This window comes from Hordeum vulgare, chromosome 4H (assembly GCF_904849725.1).
Source record: "Hordeum vulgare subsp. vulgare chromosome 4H, MorexV3_pseudomolecules_assembly, whole genome shotgun sequence".
Classification (NCBI taxonomy): Eukaryota; Viridiplantae; Streptophyta; class Magnoliopsida; order Poales; family Poaceae; genus Hordeum; species Hordeum vulgare.
The window spans coordinates 297,485,117-297,506,906 of NC_058521.1; the positions used below are offsets into that span (position 1 = coordinate 297,485,117).

At 46.4% G+C, this 21,790-nt stretch overlaps 1 protein-coding gene across 3 annotated transcripts in view; it reads right to left on the bottom strand.

Moving 5' to 3' along the window:
* The window catches only part of LOC123448529 (O-fucosyltransferase 1-like), a 42,052-nt gene extending 21,391 nt beyond the window's left edge, over positions 1–20,661 (bottom strand). For 2 of the 3 annotated variants that reach the window (XM_045125459.1, XR_006631812.1), the window contains exons 1-5: positions 20,510–20,661; positions 20,296–20,431; positions 19,366–19,447; positions 19,188–19,264; positions 18,803–18,891 (exon numbers count right to left, since the gene is read on the bottom strand). In XM_045125459.1, coding sequence (XP_044981394.1) covers positions 18,803–18,891; positions 19,188–19,264; positions 19,366–19,447; positions 20,296–20,431; positions 20,510–20,517 — 392 coding nt within the window. In that variant the 5' untranslated portion in view covers positions 20,518–20,661. Of the gene's footprint in view, positions 1–18,802; positions 18,892–19,187; positions 19,265–19,365; positions 19,448–19,916; positions 19,988–20,295; positions 20,432–20,509 lie in introns of those variants that run through there. The other variant, XM_045125460.1, reaches the window with a different exon arrangement.
* Between the last annotated feature and the right edge of the window lie 1,129 nt (positions 20,662–21,790).

The following is a 21,790-nucleotide window of genomic DNA, read 5'->3' on the forward strand; positions in this document are numbered from 1 at the left end:
GAGGAATTCTTGCTCTGAATACCAATTTGTCAGACCATCTGTCACCGATGGATTTCAACAGATATTCATACGCATGTATGATGTATCTCACAGTTTTAGCTACAAGACCGGATGAAGCTGGCCATCTATTGATTTGTGTATGGATATAGTGTAATATGTCTTGCCGCAAAGGCAAAATTAGGGAACCTAGAATGATAAACCCTAGCCACAACCCAACTGGTTATATAGGTAGAGGGGTCAGGAATAATACACGGTAAAAGTAACTACGTTGTCACACTAATTATCAAGCATGGGGCAATCTAGGCCATCAAAGGAACATAGAAAGTGAAGGCTATTTGATATAGCAAAACGATAACTGAATAATCGACACCTATGTTTCAATATGTGACACCGTAGTCTGATACTCTGAATAACTAACATTAGGACCATATGACAAGCACAACATAGAAGGTTTCAATATGTTTCATCTATGTCTTCAACAAATTGAATTTATCTTCGAATTTTGTGGTTGTCATCGAACTTGAACATTTGACATTTGAATATGTCATATGAGACACTATGGAGTTTTGTCCTCTAGAGCATCTTGCCTATAGCTATATTTTCGATTTTTATCTAGGCAAATGTGATCGGACCCTTACACCTCATCTATGCTTATCTCTCCTAACACTGTTCAATTCCAGTCGTATGCATTCTAATTGACACGTGTTCATTGTCTTTGCAACAACCATGCCTGCCGAAGACAAATCCAACCAAGAGGTTAAAACGTTTTTCACACTTATCTTTCTACCATCCAAAACGCCAAAATTCCCACGCCTAGCGCAAGTTGCCTGCCGAAGACAAATCCAACCAAGAGGTTAAAACGTTTTTCACACTTATCTTTCTACCATACAAAACGCCAAAATTCCCAGGCCTAGCGCAACAGATCGGAGGTAGTGGGTTGGCAGACGCGTTGCATGCTTACCACATGCCCCACTAAGCCGAAGAGTCCAGGGCAAATCTGTACAAATATCGGGTGTTCTGTTCACCCCATCCTTATAAATACAAACCCCCAACACAATTATTACTCTTACCTCTCCATCTCCCCCTCCAAGCTCCAAACCCTAGCGCCATCGCTGGATTCCATCGTCGTCGGAGAAGAAGCACTTCGCTGTCGTGACTTCCTCATCGACGTACTCACGCCGTCGCGACCATCTCTGCCCACCGCCGCCGTAGCTGTCTGCCACCACCAAGCTAGGGTGTGGCAGATCGAACTACTCGGCTTCTTCGCCTCGTCGAACAATTCTTCTCGTTCTTCACCGTGGTAAATAAAATCACTGATTTTTACCACTTGTTTGATCTTACAAGTTACCATATATCTTCGAAAGCTATTTTTCCACAATCTTTTCGACAGCTCTCAACAAATCTATCTCTATTTGCTCAATGATTTTACTTGTGTTAAAACTATGGGTTGACTTCTCACTTGTGCAAATTTACGGACTTGCACAAATCTGAAACCACCTTGTCTTGAGCAAAAGTGAAAGTCTTCGGTGAATGAGGTCAATATCTTCAGACAATGTTTCATCTTCAAAATCTTCTAAGAATGCATATGACCTCGTCCATTCCCTCGCATCTCTAATTCTTTCAAAGGTACATGTCCGCGGCAAAATCACTTGGATCTCATAGTCGGAATTCGTTTGCAGACTACTTGCGGATACATCTGGATTCACCTGGAGCCTGCTCTCACCTGAATCCATTTGTGAAGTCTTTTTGACCAAATTGAAGACAATGGCCAGAGACAACACTCCCAAGAAAGGTGGAAGACAAAGACGTCTGAATACTGCAAAGGAACTTCCACCAGATCTCTATGAACGATACAAGTCTGATCCAGAAGAGACTTACCACCAGCGCAAGACCCAGATCCAATGGATCCGAAGATATTGGGTCGAAGAGTGGTTCAACTACCGCTTCGTCACAAAGGAATGTGCCAAGAAGAATGCTAAAAAGGCTCCATGGCTAGATATAATCTATAAAAATCTGCATCCAAATACAAAGGTTGAAGCTATTCAAATTGGCTTCTACTCATGCATGGTACGGCCTCCAATGCCTGAGCAACCAGATCCGTCAAGCATCCTTGGTCGCGTTGCGACAGAGGACACATCTGATGAGGAAGATCAGCCTCCAGTTGCACGTCAGAAGCCAATGGAGAAAGCAAAGGCTTCAAAGACTAAGGCTGCAAAGGCTTCAAGGCCAAGAGCTTCACCTGAAGCCTCCAGATCAAGACCAGCTGCAGCAGCTGAAACTGAGGAAGTCTCGCATCAATATGAGACTGAAGCGAAAACATCTCGCTGCCCGTGGACCGAAGCCATCCATCTTTTTGATGGATGCTGCCAATATGATTGAATTATCGGATGGTGACGCCCTGACAAGGCTGATTCAGCAAAAGGAGGAAGAGGTTGATTCAAAGATGTACATATTACCGTGGAATTAAGTTGATGAAGCCATACAATGAAGCTATGGAGAGAGTGATTGAGCATTGCTTAAGAAGATCGACAAGTGTGACCAAAAAACAGTATGGTTTCATGCCTAGGAGTCGATCCTGGAAGCCATTTTCTTGGTTCGACAACTTATGGAGATATAAGTGTTATGGTTGCTAGGGTTTGAGCGGGAGAGAGAGAGAGAGCTGCGAGGGCGCGAGAGAGCCGGCCATGGGGGTGCTTTCCCACGGCCGGGCAAGAGGGAAAAGGGTTTTCCTTCTTAATTCTTGCCTGCTTAGATTGATACATCTCTCCATATATAGAGAGGTTTACTTGACTCCCAAGTAAGGCTTACTTGACCCCTAAGCAAACCCTAAGACTAATGGGCCCAGGCCCATCACGTACTCTAACACTACACCCCACCTGGACATGCAGCTCGTCCTCGAGCTGCAACCTAACGACGATTCGACCCCACACAACCCTAACGCCTAAAAAACAAGCCTTTTACATCTCGGCCTATTGTATTGACCTGAAATAAGCTAACCCGAATGAGACTCCGACTCTTTGTTTTTGACTCCGAACGATGAGGCGAGAATCCTCCTTGCGCCGAACTTGTGCGTTTGCAGCCCCCTGGATCCCAAGGACACCATCGGGACCAAGGGAGCCCTCGCGGCGGCCGGCGGCGGAATGCAGTGGTGCTACGCGGTGCGCTCCTGTCGGTGACACCATGTCTTCTCCCCGCCGGCTGACTGTCGATGTCGCAGACTTGGAGGTCGTCGCCCGTGGGAAAAACAGCATGCCCGCCGCCCGTGGGGGAAGCCGCTTGCCCAAGATCCCCCACGCAGCGGACGAGATCGAGGTCCGTTGCACCGCGAAGCGCAACTTGGAGGAGTTGCAGCTGCAAATCAGGCATATCCCGCACATGCCGACGCGCTAGGAGGCCGCGCGCAGCAGCCTGTAGCCTCACCACCGCCGACACATGGTGGGTAGCGATCCAAGCCGGAAGCGGTGCCGGCGACAGCTGGAACTTGATCTGTTGGATGGGATTGTCCTGGGACGGCGGTGGCGCTGCTACGAACGAGGTCGTCGCAGTCCCGTCGTAGGGCATCCCATGCTGGAACGTGATGACCGGCGCCGTGGTCACAGTCGAGGGCTTCAGCGGCGGCCGTGCGGGGGTCGGCGCCGGTGCTGTGACCATGGAGGCCCCCCGTGGAATGGCGCACCGTCGGGACCGGCGAAGCGGGAGGGTCCGCCGTACTGTTGGGGTGGCGCCAGTGGCGACTGGATGTGCGGCGGCGCCTGGAGCGGCAGCGGCAGCTGCAGCAGCCTGGCGTCGAGTGGCGGCGACGACAGCAGCAGCATCAGCTGCCGCGGCCCGGCAATCGCGGCGAAGCCGGCCGGCCCGTAGGCGGCGACTGATGGCGCGGCCAGCGGCGGTCCGTAGGGACCGGCCAGGAAGAGGCAGATCCCTTGGACGGCGGTGGTGAGATCGCAGATTGCTCCGGCGATCTCCTCCGGGGTGAGGGCGACAGGAAGCGGCGACGACGGGGTGAACATGATCGAGCCTGAGAAATCTAATACCAGATGTTATGATTGCTAGGGTTTGAGCGGGAGAGAGAGAGAGTTGCGAGGGCGCGAGAGAGCCGGCCGTGGGGGTCCTTTCCCACGGCCGGGCAAGAGGGAAAAGGGTTTTCCTTCTTAATTCTTGCCTGCTTAGATTGATACATCTCCTCTCCATATATGGAGAGGTTTACTTGACTCCCAAGTAAGGCTTACTTGACCCCTAAGCAAACCCTAAGACTAACGGGGCCAGGCCCATCACGTACTCTAACAGTAAGGAACAAAAGGACCTGCATATGGTATTCATTGACTTGGAAAAGGCCTACGATAAGGAACTATGGAATGTCATGTGCTGGGCCTTGGAGAACCACAAAGTCCCAACAAAGTACGCTATCCTCATCAAGTACATGTACGATAATGTTGTGACAAGTGTTCGAACAGGTGATGACGACACTGATGACTTTCAGTTAAAATAGGACTGGACCAAGGGTCAACTTTGAGCCCTTATCCTTTTGCTTTGGTGATGGATGAGGTCACAAGGGATATACAAGGAGATATCCCATGGTGCATGCTCTTGCGGATGATGTGGTGCTAGTCGGCAATAGTCGAATGGGGGTTAACAGAAAGTTAGACATGTGGAGACGGACTTCAAAATCAAAAAAATTTAGGCTTGGTATAAAGCTGACTACATGAGGTGTAGTTTCAGTGCTACTAGGCACGAGGAGGAGAAAGTTGGCCTTGACAGGCAGGTAGTACCTCAGAAGGACACATTTCGATATTTCGGGTCAATGTTGCAAAAGGATGGTGATATCGATGAAGATGTGAGCCATCAAATAAAAGTTGGATGGGTGAAGTGCCGCCAAGCTTCTGGAGTTCTACGTGATAAAAGAGCCACAAAAGCTAAAAGGCAGGTTCTATAGGGTGGCAGTTCGACTTGCGATGGTTGACTGCCGTTGAATGTTGGCCAATTAAAAGGCTGCACATTCAACAGTTGGGTGTAGAAGAGGCGCATGTTAAGATGGATATATGGCCAAACAAGAATGGTTCGTGTCCGGAATGATGATATACTTAGAGTTGGGGCACCGTGTTTGGGATGGTTTGGGCATATATAGTGAGGCCTCCAGAAGCGCCAATGCATAGTGGGCGGTTAAGTCGTGTTGCTAATGTCAAGAAAGATCGGGGTATTCCGTAAAGAGAGATCCAATGTTCTAAATATCGGCCGATAGTTAAGGCAATCGGCCATTTAATCCTGAATCCGCATGTCACGAATGTTATAACCATATATCCATCCCGTTGGCTGGTCCAGCTGATTAATCAGTTGTGAAGCCGATTTATCCCTGTGGGCCGATTAACTGAATAGAGAGAAATTTGGGGTCCAAATTTTTGGCCCGTTCCCTCCTTTACCCCAAAACTAGGTGTTTTAGGTCAGGCTCGTTCCCTCCCTTCTTACCCTCCCCTCATGTAGTTACATTCGTTGGAGGAGGGGAGTAGCCGCACATTCTCCGAGCATGCATAAATTTGTAGGCACATTTCAAAGGGCACCACTAGGCGTCGGTCGGCCGGCCCAAATTTGGGTCGGTCGCCGCGCAGCCGTTTGATGCGAGTGAGCAGGGCCGTTTGATCCCTGTTGCGCGTCATTCTCCTGGCTTTAGACCGTGAAAGAAAAAATCCCCTCCACTCTCAGATGTTGCACATATCTCACCATCTTGCCAGATCCCAACTTCGGCGACGGCAAAACAGCCAGTGGCCGCAACAACCAGCCGCATCTCGTCAATCTCAATCTCTCGTGTTGTTCCCGTCGTCGGCCTGCACACCGGCGTCGCGCAGTCTCTCAACCGGTCAACCGCGACCGTACATGCATCAAATCCGGTTGTAGCAATTCCCCGCCCCCGATGTGCTCGCCGCCACCTCCTGCCCATCGGAGCACCGGCGCGGGACATCGAAGCTTCCTGCATCGCTGGTTGCAGAAACAGCTCAAGCCAGTTACAGCATTTATCAATGCACCATACGCCCCCGCTGCGCACCACCGTGGCCGTTGCAGCTCCAGAGGACATCGGTTGCAGCAACAGCTCAAGCCAGTTACAGCATTTATCAATGCACCGTACGCCCCCGCTGCGCACAGCTTCCAGTATTTTCGCCACGTCCCTGCCCCCGTCACAGCAAAACCACATACCTGTTGTAGCTTCCGAAAACGCTGGTTCCAACAAATCACAGAGCTGGTTCCAGCATTTCTGCCACGCCACCGCACCTCGTCGCAGCACCGCCGCAAACAGTCGTAGCTCGGAGGACATTGGTTCCAACAATTCGCGGAGCTGGTTCCAGCAAAAAAACAGTACTTCTCCAGCATTTGGTCACGTTGTGATTTGCTTCCAGCATTGATGATACATGGTTCCAGCAAATCACGCCGCTGGTTCTGGCAAAACGCGTTGCCAGTTGTAGCATCAACAGTCGCATGACTGTTTGCAAGCACCAACGGCGTGCCCTAGCACACGGTCAGTTGTAGCCCGCATGTGCTCGTGCTCCTAGCACCACAGTGATCCGTTGCAACATCCTCACGCCGTCGTGGTCGTTTTTGGCCGATGGCGGTGAACAATGTTGCATCGTCGGTGAATACACCCCTGAGCAAAGCTTCAAGGAAAGAGGTTGCAAATGCATCTAGTGCCACCCCTTGTTTGTACCCCTTGTTGGTTTTTGTCACACCATAACACAGATAGAAGTTCCTGGAGATTCAGTTTAACCGTCCAAGACGACCCCCAAAAATGTTCGAAGACATTGATGATGGACGAAGCCATTGGTGGTTGATACGTCTCCAACGTATCTATTATTTTTGCTTGTTCCATGCTATGATATTATTATTCTTGGATAATTTTATTATCATTTTATACCTTTTTATATCATTTTTGGGGACTAACCTATTAACTTAGTGCCAAGTGTCAGTTCATGTTTTCTACCCAGTTTTTGTTTCGCAGGAAATCAATATCAGATAAGATCAAATCGTTCCGAAACTTTTTGAGGATTTTTTATTGAAGATAAGGATCACCAGGAACTTGGAGGCCAAGGAATACCTTGCCGAAGGGCCCCACACAACACCAGGGCGCGCCCTGATGTTGTGTGGGCCCCTCCACGCTCCATTTGCCCTAACTCCTCCACTATAAATTCAGCAATATTTCAAAACCCTCAAGGGAGTCCATGAAATACTTTTTCCGCCGCCGCAAACCTCTGTTCTCGAAGATCCCATCTAGAGGCCTTCTCCGGTACTCCGCTGGAGGGGGAACTCATCATGGAGGGGCTCTACATCAACCTTGCCGCCTCTCCGATGATGCGTGAGTAGTTCACCACAGACCTACGGGTCCGTAGGTAGTAGCTAGATGGCTCTCTCTCTCTCTTTGTATCTCAATACAATGGTCTCCATGATCTTCATGGAGATCGATTCGATGTAATGACTTTGTGCGGTGTGTTTGTTGGGATCCGATGAATTATGAGTTTATGATCAAATATATCCTTGTTTTATTTGAGTTCTTTGCTTTTCTCTTTTATGCATGATTTAGTATAGCCTTGTATTTCTTCTCTGAAGTTTTGGTTTGGTTTGGCCAACTAGATTAGATCTTGCAATGGGAAGAGGTGCTCGGTAATGGGTTCGATCTTCCGGTGTTCAGTCTTAGTGACAGAAGGGGAGTTGATACGCATGTGTTGTTGCCATTAAGGATAACAAGTTGGGATGAATTCTTATATGCTTTTGTCTTGACTACATCATGTAATCGTTCTTAATGCATTACTTCGTTCTTATGAACTTAATACACTAGATGCATGTTGGATAGCGGTCGATGTGTGAAGTAATAGTAGTAGATGCAGGTAGGAATCGGCCTACTTGATTTGGATGTGATGCCTATATCATGATCATTGCCTTGGATAGCGTCATAATTATTTGTTTTTCTATCAATTGCCCAACAGTAATTTGTTTACCCATTGTATGTTATTTTCTTGAGAGAGATGCCACTAGTGAATCCTACGGCCCCGGGGTCTACTTTTATTATAAGATCTATCTCGTTTGCTTGTACAAAAATACCAAAAAATACTTGCTGCACTTTTTTGTCTTTTATTTATTTATCAATCTATCAATCTATCATATATCATTTAATCTCGTTTCTTGACCGCCGAGAGATTGACAACCTCTCGTCTGCGTTGGGTGCAAAGGTTTGCGTTGTGTGTGCAGGTGCCGGTGTTGCTTGGTTCTCCTACTGGATTGATAACCTTGGTTTCTTAACTGTGAGAAATACTTACTCTACTGTGCTGCATCATCCTCTCCTCTTTGGGGATAAAATCCAACGCAGTTTACAAGTAGCAGTAGTGCGCGAAGATAATCGCTTGAAGACAATGAACGCGAAGATGAAGTCTTTTGTTGTTTGGTTTCTTCTTTCCTGAGTCGTAAGAACCATCGTACTGTTAAGTGGGGTCGATGTGATCGAAGTCAGATGCTGACGAAATGCTCAACCAACAACTACCTATGTCTTCGAGCGAAGACAATGAGAGGAAATCTCTTCTAGAGTTGGTTGAGTCAGCATTGATTGCGGCCCAAGTAATGTTGTCGTGTGTCTTTGAAATCTGACTGTTGGAACACGTGTCGGTTGGCCATTGGCCCAAGGTCATTACGGTCTCACGTAGGGTTTCTTGTTGCCTATAAATAGCCCACCCCCTCCACCATGAGTTAATGGCTGCTCAGAGTTAGATACGACTGTTGTTGTTTTGGAGCAACCCACCTCGAAGACATTGAGAGAGAGAGAACTATCCTGCGAGGATAAACCCAAACACCTAAAGCTAGAGTGTTTGAGCATTACCGAAGTCAATCTGTTCTGGGAGAACTGAAGACTTGTTACACTTGAAGACTGTGATCTTTCAGACGGATAGGCGTCGTGGTCTAGTGCATCCAAGAGACATTGTCGTTTGCCGGGTGACCATGGTCTGAATAATCCAAGAGTCATTGTGGATTGACGGGTGACCAAGTTTGTACGGGTTTCGGAAGTCTCCCCTGAATACTTACTTGAGCGATTGAGCGTTGTCTGAGAGACTTCGACTCAAGGGGGTCAAGGTGAAGACGAGGTCTAAGCCTCCCCAACCAGACGTACAGTTGTCACAGCAACTGGAGCTGGTCCAACAATTCATGTGTCTTTGTCAAGCTATTGGTTCTATCTTTCACTCTCTTATTTACTGTAATGTGAAGTCATTGATTGATCATCTCATCCCGAAGACGTTCTCTGAAGACATTCCCAACTGTTGTTTACCTTCGCACTACCTAAATTTATAGCTGATATATCTTAGTGCGTATGATGGCTATGCTTTATATGTTTGAATGTCTTTGCAGTATTGCATGCTTTGCTTAGATCCTTGGTAGTTATCCCTACAATATCATGTATCGCTTTCGCTTAACTTTAAATACATTTACTGTTTCGAAGCTTGTCATAAAAATCGCCTATTCACCCCTGCTCTAGTCGATAACTAGCACTTTCAATTGGTATCAGAGCAAGCTACTCCCTTGTTCTGTGTTTCGGTTTAACCACCTGGAGTTTTAGCTATGTCGACTGCAGGGATAATCAAGGTTTCCACTACATGCCCTGTCTTCGATGGCACTGATTACCCATACTGGAAGAACAAGATGCGCATGCATCTCAAAGCCATTGACAACGACCTCTGGTATGTCCTCATGGCTGGTGTTCCCAAGATTGGCGAAGGTGTCACTACTGCTGATGTGAAGAGATTTGGTTAACTGGACTCCACCGCCAAGAACATCATTTGTGGTCACCTGACCAAAGGACAGTGCGTCCGTGTGAGTGCTCTTGAGACTGCAAAGCAAATCTGAGGATGGCTATCCAAAGTCAATGAAGGTGTCTCATCACAAAGAGACTCGTGTGTAGATGTGCTCCGCAACCTGTTCAACCGCTTCAAAAGGCTTGACAACGAAAATGTACAACTCACGTTTGATCGTCTCACTGATATCTCAAATGAGTTGAATGCACTTGGCGCCACTGATATCACCAAACATGAAGTTGTGAAGAAGCTCTATTGAGATCTCTTGACAGTTCCTCTAACATTGTTGCCCTCATGATCCAAGAACGCCCTAACTTCAAGGAATTGGATCCTGCTGATATACTTGAGAGGCTCGACACTCACGAATTCCAGCAAGCTGAGAAAAGGGAAATCTATGGTTCCAGCTATGGTCGTTCTCGTGCTGAAGGCAAAGACTATGTCTTCATCTGAAGGTGAATCTGAATGCAGTTCTGATGGTGCCGAAGACTTTGGCAAAGAACTCGCTCTGCTTGTCCGGAAGTTTCACAAGTTTGCCAAGTCAAAACGCTTTCGAAAGTCTTCAAGGCGTGACTCCAAGAAATCTGGTGAAATGTCTTCGCATGATAGCAAGCAGTCATGTCACAAGTGCAAGAAAGTAGGTCACTTCATCGTTGATTGTCCTTGATGGGAGAAGGAATCTAAGAAGAAGAGCAAGAACTATGATTTCGATGATGAGAAGAAGTTGTTGGTTTTGCTATGGCTTCTGCAACTGTCACCTCATCTGTCTTCGACTCTGAAGATAATGATCACCTCATCAACACTGAAACCAGTGATGACGAAAATGCTCCAGCCTACTGCTTCATGGAAAAAGGCTTAAGGTATCCTCAAATTCTTCACGCTATGACTCTGATAGCGAAGCTGAATCTGATGATGACTTGAAACGTAGCTATTCTAAACTTGTCAAAATTGCTACTAAGCAACATAATGCTATGGAAAAAATGCAACTAACTCCAGAGAAAAGCGATGACCTGTTGCGTAGCAGATGAGTTTGGACGAAGATATGGCAAAAGATATGCGTGATCTTCGTTCCATGGTTTGAAGATCTCCAAAATCTTCATGACTCTCTCAACTGATCATGGGAAGCTTTCACTTGAATATCTTCAAAGAAAACTTGATCTTGAGAAGTTGAAAGAGGATTATGAGGATCTTCAGAAGGAAAAACGACTCACTCCTTGTTGAACCAATCAGTACCGCTCAGGATGAATTTGATGCTCCATGCTTAAAATACCTTCCTCGTGAAGCTAATGATTCCACCGCTGAATGTTCAAATGCTTCTGAAAATGCAATATCTTCAACTGTATTTGTGGTATCTAACCCCTCATCTGAGGAAACCACTGCTATCATTGATGACAATGACAGGTTGAAGACATTATTTGAGACAGGTATGTACAAAAGTCTGCAGGGACATCAGATCTTGTGTGTTGTCCTCAAGAAGACAATCCTGAACAAAAACCCTAGGAAAGAGGGCGTTGGTTTCGAATGAAACATCAATGCTGATGGATCATACGGGAAGCCTAAGCAATACCCCAAAACTACATGGGTTGCTGCAAAGGGCCCCTCAGTTGATCCATCCAAATTATCTGGCTTTAACTGTGCTAATCCTATCATCATTGATGAATCCTTTGATTCCAACTATAAACAGTTCAAATGTCAAAATGGTGAAGTGTTTGCTAGGTTCATTGGCACTAACTGTAGGAATGGTTCACCCATGAAGAGGATCTGGGTTTCGTGTCATCTTGAGAAGCTTCATGTGAATGTCACGACGACATCTCTCAAGAAGAAGACATTCCCCAGATCAATGTCCTCGAGAAGACAAAGGTCTTCATATTATCGCACTAACAACTATGTTTTGCACGTAAGGACTCAAAAGACTCATGAATATGAACACTATGGCATGAACCATTATGTTCACCCATCTAAGAACTTTTCTGGATATTCATGTGAGTATTATTACCCTCTTGTGAAACTTGCTATTAGGGCAACATTGCCTAAATTCTATGATGCTAATTTACGTCTTATTGCTTCTAAGCCACCCCTCAGGATGTGGGTGGTTAAGAAGGACTAATATCTGTTAGGAAAGCAACTTATCTGTATTGAAGGCCCAAGGGGCATATATATATTACACATCACTTGAGGTGCAAGGAAAGTAAACATAGACTAATAAGGACTCCTAGACTAATACTAATAGACTAATAAGGACTCCTAGACTAATACTAATACTTCCTAACACCCCCCCTCAAATGCAAAGCGTATGCAATAGCATTGCATTTGAAGAAGTGTAATACTAAAAAAACAATGATAATCCAAATCCGCGTCTTGAGAGTGTCGTCGTAGCATGAAGAGTCTTCAAAACTTGTCGAGTCGCCGAAGGAGAGAACGAAGAGATGGCACATCAGAGGTAGACACCGCATCACTTGAAGATACAAGATAAGATAAGTATCAAGAGAAGATGGGTTGTCAAAAGAAGATTGCACATCAAGAGGAAGACACCGAAGAGATGGCACATCAGAGGAAGACACCGCATCACTTGAAGATACAACATAAGTACCAAGAGAAGATGGGTTGTCAAAAGAAGATGGCACATCAAGAGAATAAAGCATTGTGCAGAAAATCATAGTCCACGACAACCGTCGGCGAAAGAAGCTCGGCGGATAAGGCACGATGGACGTAGATCGACAATGCTAAAGAAGTCCAGAAAATCCTATAGAAAACAACAAGGGCAAATAGGCCACAAAAGTTGTATAGAAAGGATCAGGACAGGAGAAAAAAAAGGCTAGCGGACTAAGGTATGGTGGACTCGCATGGCATGAGAAAACACAAAATATCAGCGGATTTGGTGGACGCAGCGGAAAAAATAAACTAAAAAGCACACAATATGATGGAGTCATGTGCACCAGTACAACCGATGAAAGTCGCGAGAGGTGTCGAGAAAGAGCGACAATCATCATATGTGAAGCTCACAAGAGGAGAAGCAGTAAAGATACCACCACAACCTGCGGAAGACGCCGAAAGAGACGGCGATACAAACGAACGAGCATCAAGCGTCGAGGAACAACCCGGATGTGAGACAGGAGCAGCAGGAGCCACCAGGCAGCAAGGGACATGCAGACCCGAGAGGAACATTTTTTTTTTAACACTATCAACCGATGATGAACCACCAGAAATAGTACAGCACCACGTCACGTGTGTGCACAGCAGCCGTTGCAGGCCAGCACCAAGGCTAACCAAAGCAGTTTATGCCCAGGTCAACGGACGATGCAGCCCCGAACGGATCTCAATGGCCATGCATTGACAGATGGTCAGGCATAGATCGCAGCGGCAGCTGACGAACGGCGGCCGGACGGTGCCGGACGCGGACAGCGGACGGACGGCGGCCAGACTGTGGCGGAGTCGGACAGCGGGGCCGGAGGATGCGCGCGTCAGCAGCGCAGAAGTCCGTCCCAATCCAAGCAGCGGCGTCCTGCAGCAGCTTGATGGGGAAACAGCCGGAGGACCGGCTCGATCTGGAGCAACACACCGCCGGCTGGGGGCACGAGATCCAGCGGGATGAGGCGGCGGCGGCTGGAGGCGGAGAAGAGCCCAGGACGAGCCGTCCCTGCTCAGATCGAGCAGCAGAACGAGGCAGCGTGGAACGCGCGAGATTGGATCGGGAGGGCGAGTTGCGGCGCCCGAAAAAAATAACCTAAGCTCTGATACCATGTTAGGAAAGCAACTTATCTGTATTGAAGGCCCAAGGGGCATATATATATTACACATCACTTGAGGTGCAAGGAAAGTAAACATAGACTAATAAGGACTCCTAGACTAATACTAATAGACTAATAAGGACTCCTAGACTAATACTAATACTTCCTAACAATATCTTCATGCAGCATTGGGTCTCTAGAGAGGATAAAGCCTAACTCGAATATTATCTCTAAAGACCCGAAAACATTCTTGTCTGGACGCAAGAAAACTAATGAAAATGGTGTTACCATTTATATCGTCCAGTGTTACTATTAATATCATTGCAATATCTTCATCAATGCATGATATTGTTGCATGCCTTGGTGAACAAAGACTAATTCTCAATGCAGGAAGACAAATCCAGTCCAAGCGAATGGATCACGGATAGTGGGTGCGCTAGTCACATGACTGGTGATCAAAGCCTATTGGAGTCAACTCTTCGACCTCCAACCAAAGATCACATCGTCTTTGCCGACAAAAGACGCAGCAAAGTGTTGGGACTAGGTAGAGTTGCTAACTCAAGGGATAGACACATGGAAATGTGATGCTTGCCGAATCCCTTGGTTACAACTTAATGTCTGTCTCAATGCTTTGTGATCTTGACATGTTTGTCATTTTTGACAAATTTCGATGCATTGTACTAATGGCCTCTGACAAAACCCGTCTTCGAAGGTTTTCAAAGAGGTGATCTATACATGGTAGACTTCTCTGCAGGACCATAGGTCGCCACATATTTTCTAGCAAAGGCTTCAGAATGCTGGCTATGGCATGGAAGGCTAGGACATGGTGGTATGAGGAACTTGCATACACTCGCCAAGAAGAATCACATCATTGGTGTCGAGGGTGTCAAGTTCAAGAAGGACTATCTGTGTGGTGCCTGCGAAGCCGGGAAGATGACTAGGGCCAAACATCCCTCAAAGACTATCATGACGACATCCAGTCCCTTCGAGCTGCTCCATGAACTTATTCGGCCCTACTCACTATTCCACTTTCTCTACCACTACAAATCTATATGGCTTCGTATTTGTTGATGATTACTCTAGATATACCTGGGTGCACATCTTACTTTATAAGAGTGAAGTGCAGGGTGTCTTCAGGCGCTTTGCAAACAGGTGCATGACCAACTACAACATTAAGATCAAGCATTATCAGGAGTGACAACGGCACAGAGTTCAAGAACACCGGTCTAGATACCTTTCTTGACTCCCTTGGTATCACTCACGAGTTCTCTGCTCCATACACACCACAGCAGAACGGCGTTGTGGAGCGCAAGAACGGGACACTTATTGAGATGGCTCGCACCATGCTTGATGAACACAAGACGCCAAGAAAATCCTGGCCTGAAGCCATTGACACTGCATGCCACATCATCAACAGAGTATATCTTCATAAATTCCTCAAGAGAACTTCTACGAGCTACTTGCTGGTAAGAAACCCAATGTAAGGTATTTCAAAGTCTTTGGTGCAAGATGTTGGATTAGAGATCTACACCACACGTCAAAATTTGCATCGAAAGCACATGAGGGTTTCATGCTTGGTTATGGAACGGATTCGCGCACCTACAAAGTCTACAAATTTTCCACAATAAAATTGTTAAAACTGTAGATGTGCGGTTCAATGAAACTAGTGGCTCGCAAAGAGAGCACCTGCCTCCTATGCTAGATGAACTTCCATCTGCTGAAGCTATTAGGCTGATGGGCATTGGTGAGATCATACCTGAGGAGCCAGTTGTCGAGGAAGTCATCAATCCTCCATCAACCCATCACGGAGACAATGATGCTCCTGAAGATAATGCTGCTAACAAAGACAATGCTCTGCAGCAGACCAAAGTCTTCGACATGCTCATCCTCGTGCGGCAAATGAAGTTCAAATCGAGAAGATGCTCCACAACATTAATGCACCAGGTCCTCTCACTCGCTCAAGAGATAACCAATTGGCTAACTTTTGTGGGCATTTTGCTTTTGTGTCAATCTCAGAGCCCACCAAAGTGGACTAAACCTTCATGCAATCGGAATGGATTCAGGACATGCAAGAAGAGCTTCATCAATTCAAGCTCAACAACGTATGGGACGCAAGCACAATGTCATCGGCACAAAGTGGATCTACCGCAACAAGCAAGATGAATCTGGCCAAGTGGTCAGAAACAAGGCTCAGCTTGTCGCTCAAGGCTACACAAAGGTTGAGGGTATTGATTTCGATAAACCTTTGCACATGTGGCTAGACTTGAAGCCATACGCATATTGCTTGCTTATGCTAACCATCATGATATATGCTTATACCGAATGATTGTCAAAAATGCATTCCTCGGTGGTAAGATTAAGGAAGAAATATATGTTAATCAACCACCAGAGTTTGAAGATCCAAAACACCCCGACATGGTCTACAGGCTCAACAAGGCATTGTGTGGCCTCAAACAAGCACCAAGGGCCTGGTATGACACACTCAAGGAATTTCTCAACAAGAAAGGCTTCAAACCTAAGTGGTTTTGGTGACTGATGACAATGCATGTGCGGACTAATCATGTGCATTGAGCATTTCAGATAATTTATGACTAGGCACAAGACGGTTCGGTGCCCCTCGGAGTCTTTCAAAGACGGTTGCTTTCTACGTTTCTCTTTGGTGGATTTGAGTCGTGGGAAAGCCGTACTATTAAGAGGGGGTCCGCTTCGGAAAGGTTTGGGTGGAATCAACACGTACACAATTCTATTACACCACCTTTCCCTTGCTTCTATGGAGCTCCAGCTTGTTTCTCCCTGCCTGTGCAAAAGGACCTCTCTGGGCGGTAGTAGTTTTTTACTACCGCTCTCTGGGCGGTAGTAGTTTTTTACTACCGCTTCGTCGAACTTTTTGCGCATCCACAGCCTCAGCGGTGGTAGGCACGGTAGTATTTTTTTACTACCGTGCGGTAGTACCGCTCCTAGCAACGGTAGTAGCGCTCCTAGCAGCGGTAGTACCGCTCTGCTCGGGCTATGAGTGCGGGGTAACAGTTGGATTCTTGAGAGCAAGGATACGAATGACACTTGGATCAAGCGCAAGTTTCTCAAGGCCATCATGCCATTCAACAAAGCCATGTCCTCCGTCATTCGTCAAAGGCCGGATTTTCACACCTTGACCTCAAGCGAAGTGTTGGATGAGTTCATTGCCATGAATATCATGAACAAGAGAGCCAACAATGCTCTTGCTCGTGTCCGGTCGAAGATAGCCTCACCCAACCTTGCCTTGAGAGACAAGGTCATTTCTGATGAAGAAGAAGATGGCTGCCCGAAGACACAAAGTATGCTTACCACGAGCACATGGCTCTTGCATCAACGCAATTTTGGGGCCACAAGAGAAACTCAAGGCCCAACTTCTCCAAGAACTCAAGTGGGTCCAAGAACAAGCAACGAGTAAGGACATGCTACAATTGCGGCAATGTGAGTCACTTTGTGGCAGATTGTCCTTGTGAGAAGAGGGTAGACAACGGGGGCAAGCTCATTTGCAAAGACAAAGCCAAGTCTTTCCCAAACAAGAACATCTTCACCAATAAGACTCCTCCAAGGGGTTTGGTGGCCCATGAAGAGTACACCTCCGATGATGACGAAGATGATACAGGCCGTGAGGGGATGGCAACGGCTACCATGGCCATTGCCACTTCCTCCCCCAAGGTATCTCTCTTCGACGCCACCAACGAGAACCGCATCGCCAAGTGCCTCATGGCCAAAGGTATCAATAAGGTAACCCCCAACATCAAGACCACTATCAGTATGTAAGGGCTAGGTATATGTAGTGTATATATATGAGTATGTATATAAGGAGAAACGAAACTCACAATATAAAACGTGTTTGCTGAGGAATCAACCGAGATACATAGGGGCTAGCCCACTTCACTATTCTCTCCCTCGCAACCATGAGATGGCCCATAGGCCCATGTCGTTTCAGGTGGCCCATGTCGTTTCAGGCTGCAGAGTATGCACGCATCAACCATTACCTTCGCCATGAGATAAACACATCGATCTACAACAGGAGATGAACTGGCGGCTTCCTTCCGAGATCCGTCTTCCCCAACATGTCAAAAAAAAAGACATCCATCTTCCCCAAGGTCGCAAGCCGTCAGGCCGAGGCGACAGCTGCCCAGTTCTGTTTGCCATCGACAGAGCATCGTCGGATTGCACGCGCGCACGGCAACACTAGCAGGCAGGTGGCGATGCGGCGCATCCATTCAGATGACAGCGGCATTCATCCCTCGTAATTCTCATCTTGACAGTTTGCAGCAAACCAGCACGCATCGGTCTTCAATTTCAAAGCCACAACTCACAGGTTCAACGATACAAGGCCTAATTGCTAATTAGATGGGTTCATATATCAAATTTACGATTCTTAGTTGAACTAGTTTAATGATTATTAGTTAATTCTCCCGTTGTGTTGCTAATTAACAATTCTTAGTTGAAGCAGATTTAGGTATCAGTGCAGCCTGCAAGCGTCTCTACTTGTCTTCTCCTACTGTCCAGCAAGTTGCAGCCTACGCGAGCCTCATTGAAGTAAGTTGATTTCATTAGTTGTCTTTCTGTTTAATACTTACCGTGAAACTAGATACTTGTTTCCAGTCAGTTATGAATTGTTTGGACATGAAATTTTGCAATTTGCCACGTGAATTTGTAATGTGAGAATATTTATAATATGTGAATTTGTTCGAGTAAGCACTATTTATAAAAGTTAGTAGTCCAAAACTTGAGCAATTTTTATTTGTTAGTTCTAAAACATGAGGAGGAAGAATACTGGTATATCAATGTTGAGAAATTAGTGTTTCTATATGTTGAACAGTTTTGAGTTATGATCAATTTTGTGAGCACATTATATTATGCTATATTTTTTATGTAGTGCCCATTTGTATAAATTGATGCTTCGGCTATACATGCCAAAACAAGCGGTACGCTTTTGGAAAATTGATTTTGAAATTTTGAATACACTCCTGAAATCCTGGGCCAGCCCCTGACTGGATGGAAATATTTGGGTCAATCATTCTCACATTAATGTCACATAATCAGGCACAAAAAGAAGATGATGAAACTCTATAATAATCAACTAAAACCAACTATACAATATGAACACAATGAAAATATGATTGTTTTGAAACTTATTAAGTATTCTGCAAAAAATCAACACTTTTCACAAAGTATACAAGGTTTTTATCTAAATGCATACATTTGTACTGCATGAGATGCCATTTCGGATAAAAGTGATACCTCTCGTCACGCCAGAAAGAGTTTGTATCTAATTCTGGCAGTACTAGTGTAGCATTCATTATTCGTGCAGCAACAACAGCATTACATATCTACAAAAACAGGACAATGGCAATCTTAATTTTGTTACCATCAATCATATAATCAGGGTAACTCCAGCGGTTTAGTGCTGGTGGTTTTGTCCCATAGTTCGTCTCCGAGAATGGTGTTGAACAGTGGGTTTCCCACTAGTGCGTTGAACCCGTTTTCTTGTTTTCACCTTTATTTTTATTTTTTTACTTTCTGTTATGGAAGTTATGGAATATGTGGAACTGGGTTCAAAAAATAGCAAGTATTGTAATCAAACATGCTTCTTTAGAGATAAAGGGAGAGCTCATTCATTAATCACCGCGGTACGTTGTTGGTTCAAGCCACCATTGCATCGGACACGCAAGTACCCATTAGTCTCAGACTCAGGTGGCGGGGCTGCAGGTACATAAATTATTAACTTCAGCATATCCACTTTTACCATCATTTGTTAAGAATATGACCATCAACTTCCAGAGAGGTTACAGAGACAAACATACGAGGCCAATATGATCGTGGTGCAGAAGAAGCTCTCCAGCCATTTGAATTTGCAGTTCTCCATAACTTATTTACATCAACATCCTTCAATAATAGCATCGATGTTAAGAAATCGTTTCATTGAGAATTCAAATGCACAATGCACATATTGTCATTGTAATAGTCCACGTGCAATTAGTTAAAATCAGTTTATCAGCCAAATAACTAAAATAATGCATTTCAAAGGGCATATTGCCACTACACACAATTTATTTCTAATACTATCGTTTATCATTGGAATAGAATATTTCAAAACCCAAAGTCATCCAGTTCACCACTAGGAAATACATCTTCATGAGTCATCAAAGTGTCTCCTTGATCTCCACAGAGATGGTAGTAATTCTTTCTAACCAATTTAAATGCATTTGCATTGTCTCCGGTTATATCATCGAAAACCACAATAAACTAATAGCACCAACCATATAGATCAACTACACAAAATAATGAAAGTTCTGATAAACGCATTATCCCCCTCCACCGGTCCCTCCAATCGTAACAAGGATCGGTCACATACTTTTCTTTTGCAGCGGCTTGGTGTTCTTCGACCGCAAGCCTCAGAGAAATGGCCCACTACCATCTCTTGGTCTTTCCCCCAAGCAATAAATAAATATATTAAAATAGTATCATCACCATTTCCTCGCTGATAAACAACGCGAAAAATAACTTGACCAAATACCCTCTTGAAAAGAAGATGGGGAGAAATTATGTATAATCATCTAACTAATGCAGCACTTGCATACCCAGTTGGCCCGCAAAAAGCACAAGCATAACGTGTACTTCTTCCATTGCCATTATCAATAGCCAAGCAGGTCAAACAATACAGCTTTTCTTTAGACACATCAAACAATACAGCTAAGCTACACCGGTAAGCAAGCACGGGCCAGAGAACGCACCTGGGCCTTGTAGGAGGCAAGGGTGAGGTCGGTGGAGGAGGACCAGAGGCAGATAGTGCAAGTGACGAGCGCCACCACGGCTACCAACAGCCGCGCCGGCGCGCGGCGGCGGCGGAGGGACGCCTCGCCAGGACCCCTACCGGAGAGATCACCGAAAAAATCAGCAAAAAATTTGAAGCTATAAGGGGATATGGCGAGCGAAAGTGGTGCTCACCTGCGCATTGGGATCGCGGCTTTAGGTTTCGGGAACAGATTGGAGCAGGGGGCGCTAAGATCTGCGAATCGAGGGGGAGTCGAGCGTGTGTCCTGCGCGCGCGGGTAGGTGAAACGTGGGATGTGAGGTTGAGCAACCCCAACTATACCTGGGCATCTCCGGCCCGGCCCCAAATTCCAGGGCCTTGGGCTTGCTTGTGGGTCGGGCCTGAGCCTGAGTTTATAGGGTTTATAGCCAACCGGTAGGTTCGGGCCGGGCTTGGACTTAACATATTGGGATTTTAAGAAAGAGGCTCGGATCAAACCTGACGTGCTTTTCAACACATGGGTTGTTCTTGGGCTTCAACATAGGCCTGATGGTAGGGCTTGGGCCTCAGTTTTCTGCCATGTGCTTTTTAGGATCTGGCCCAAGCCCGGTCCGGCCCGGCCCATGGTTAGATATAATCCCAACGCGTAAAACCAAACAAACACGTGTATTGTCTTTTTTGTCCATTTTGCCTCGTCACTCTCTTCTAGAATAAGCTCGGTGGGGGCATCTTATTTAGCTTATTCTATAAGACACCAAAAGAACTTGCCCTAAGAGCATCTCCACCTGTTCGGCCCGCGGCAAAAAAATCGTCTTGGAGGACTCGGGTTCAGAGTCGCCCCCCCCCCCCCCCTTCCCTTCACCTGAAAGGGTTTTAAAAAATAAATCGTCTCACATTCGGCCAAAACCTAGTCAAATTCAAACGAAATTCATAATTTCATTAAAAATGTAAAAAAATGAAATAAAAACATAATTAAACATTAAATAGCTAAAACTAGACTAGCGCCTGTTGCCCGCTGCTGTCGTTCGACGCCGTCGCCTTCTACATGTCGAGGAGCTTGTAGAAGTTGGTGTAGTAGTCGTCGTCGTTGTCACCCGCTCCGTCGTCGTCCCTGTTGCACCCATGCCTTGGGTCGCCGATGCGAACAGGGTTCGAAGGCGCCGGCGCCTCCCTCGTCGCTCTCGTCAAGGATGACGACGACGCCCTCCTAGCGGTCGTGGCGACGGCGGCGATCTCCTCCGGGGCGCGGCGCTGGCGCTCCATTTCCTCCAAGACCCCGGCACCTGCATGTACGACGGCGTTGGGTAGTCCGCCTCGTAGAGGAGTCGGGCCTCGTCCTTGCGGAGGTGTCGGCAGCCGCTCCATCGCTGGGGTAGCGTTCGGCCATCGTGTGTGTGGAGGAGAGGGAGAGAAGGCGTCGGTGGCGAAGAAGAAGAGGAGAGAGCGTCAGCGGGGAGAGGTGTGTGGCCACCGAC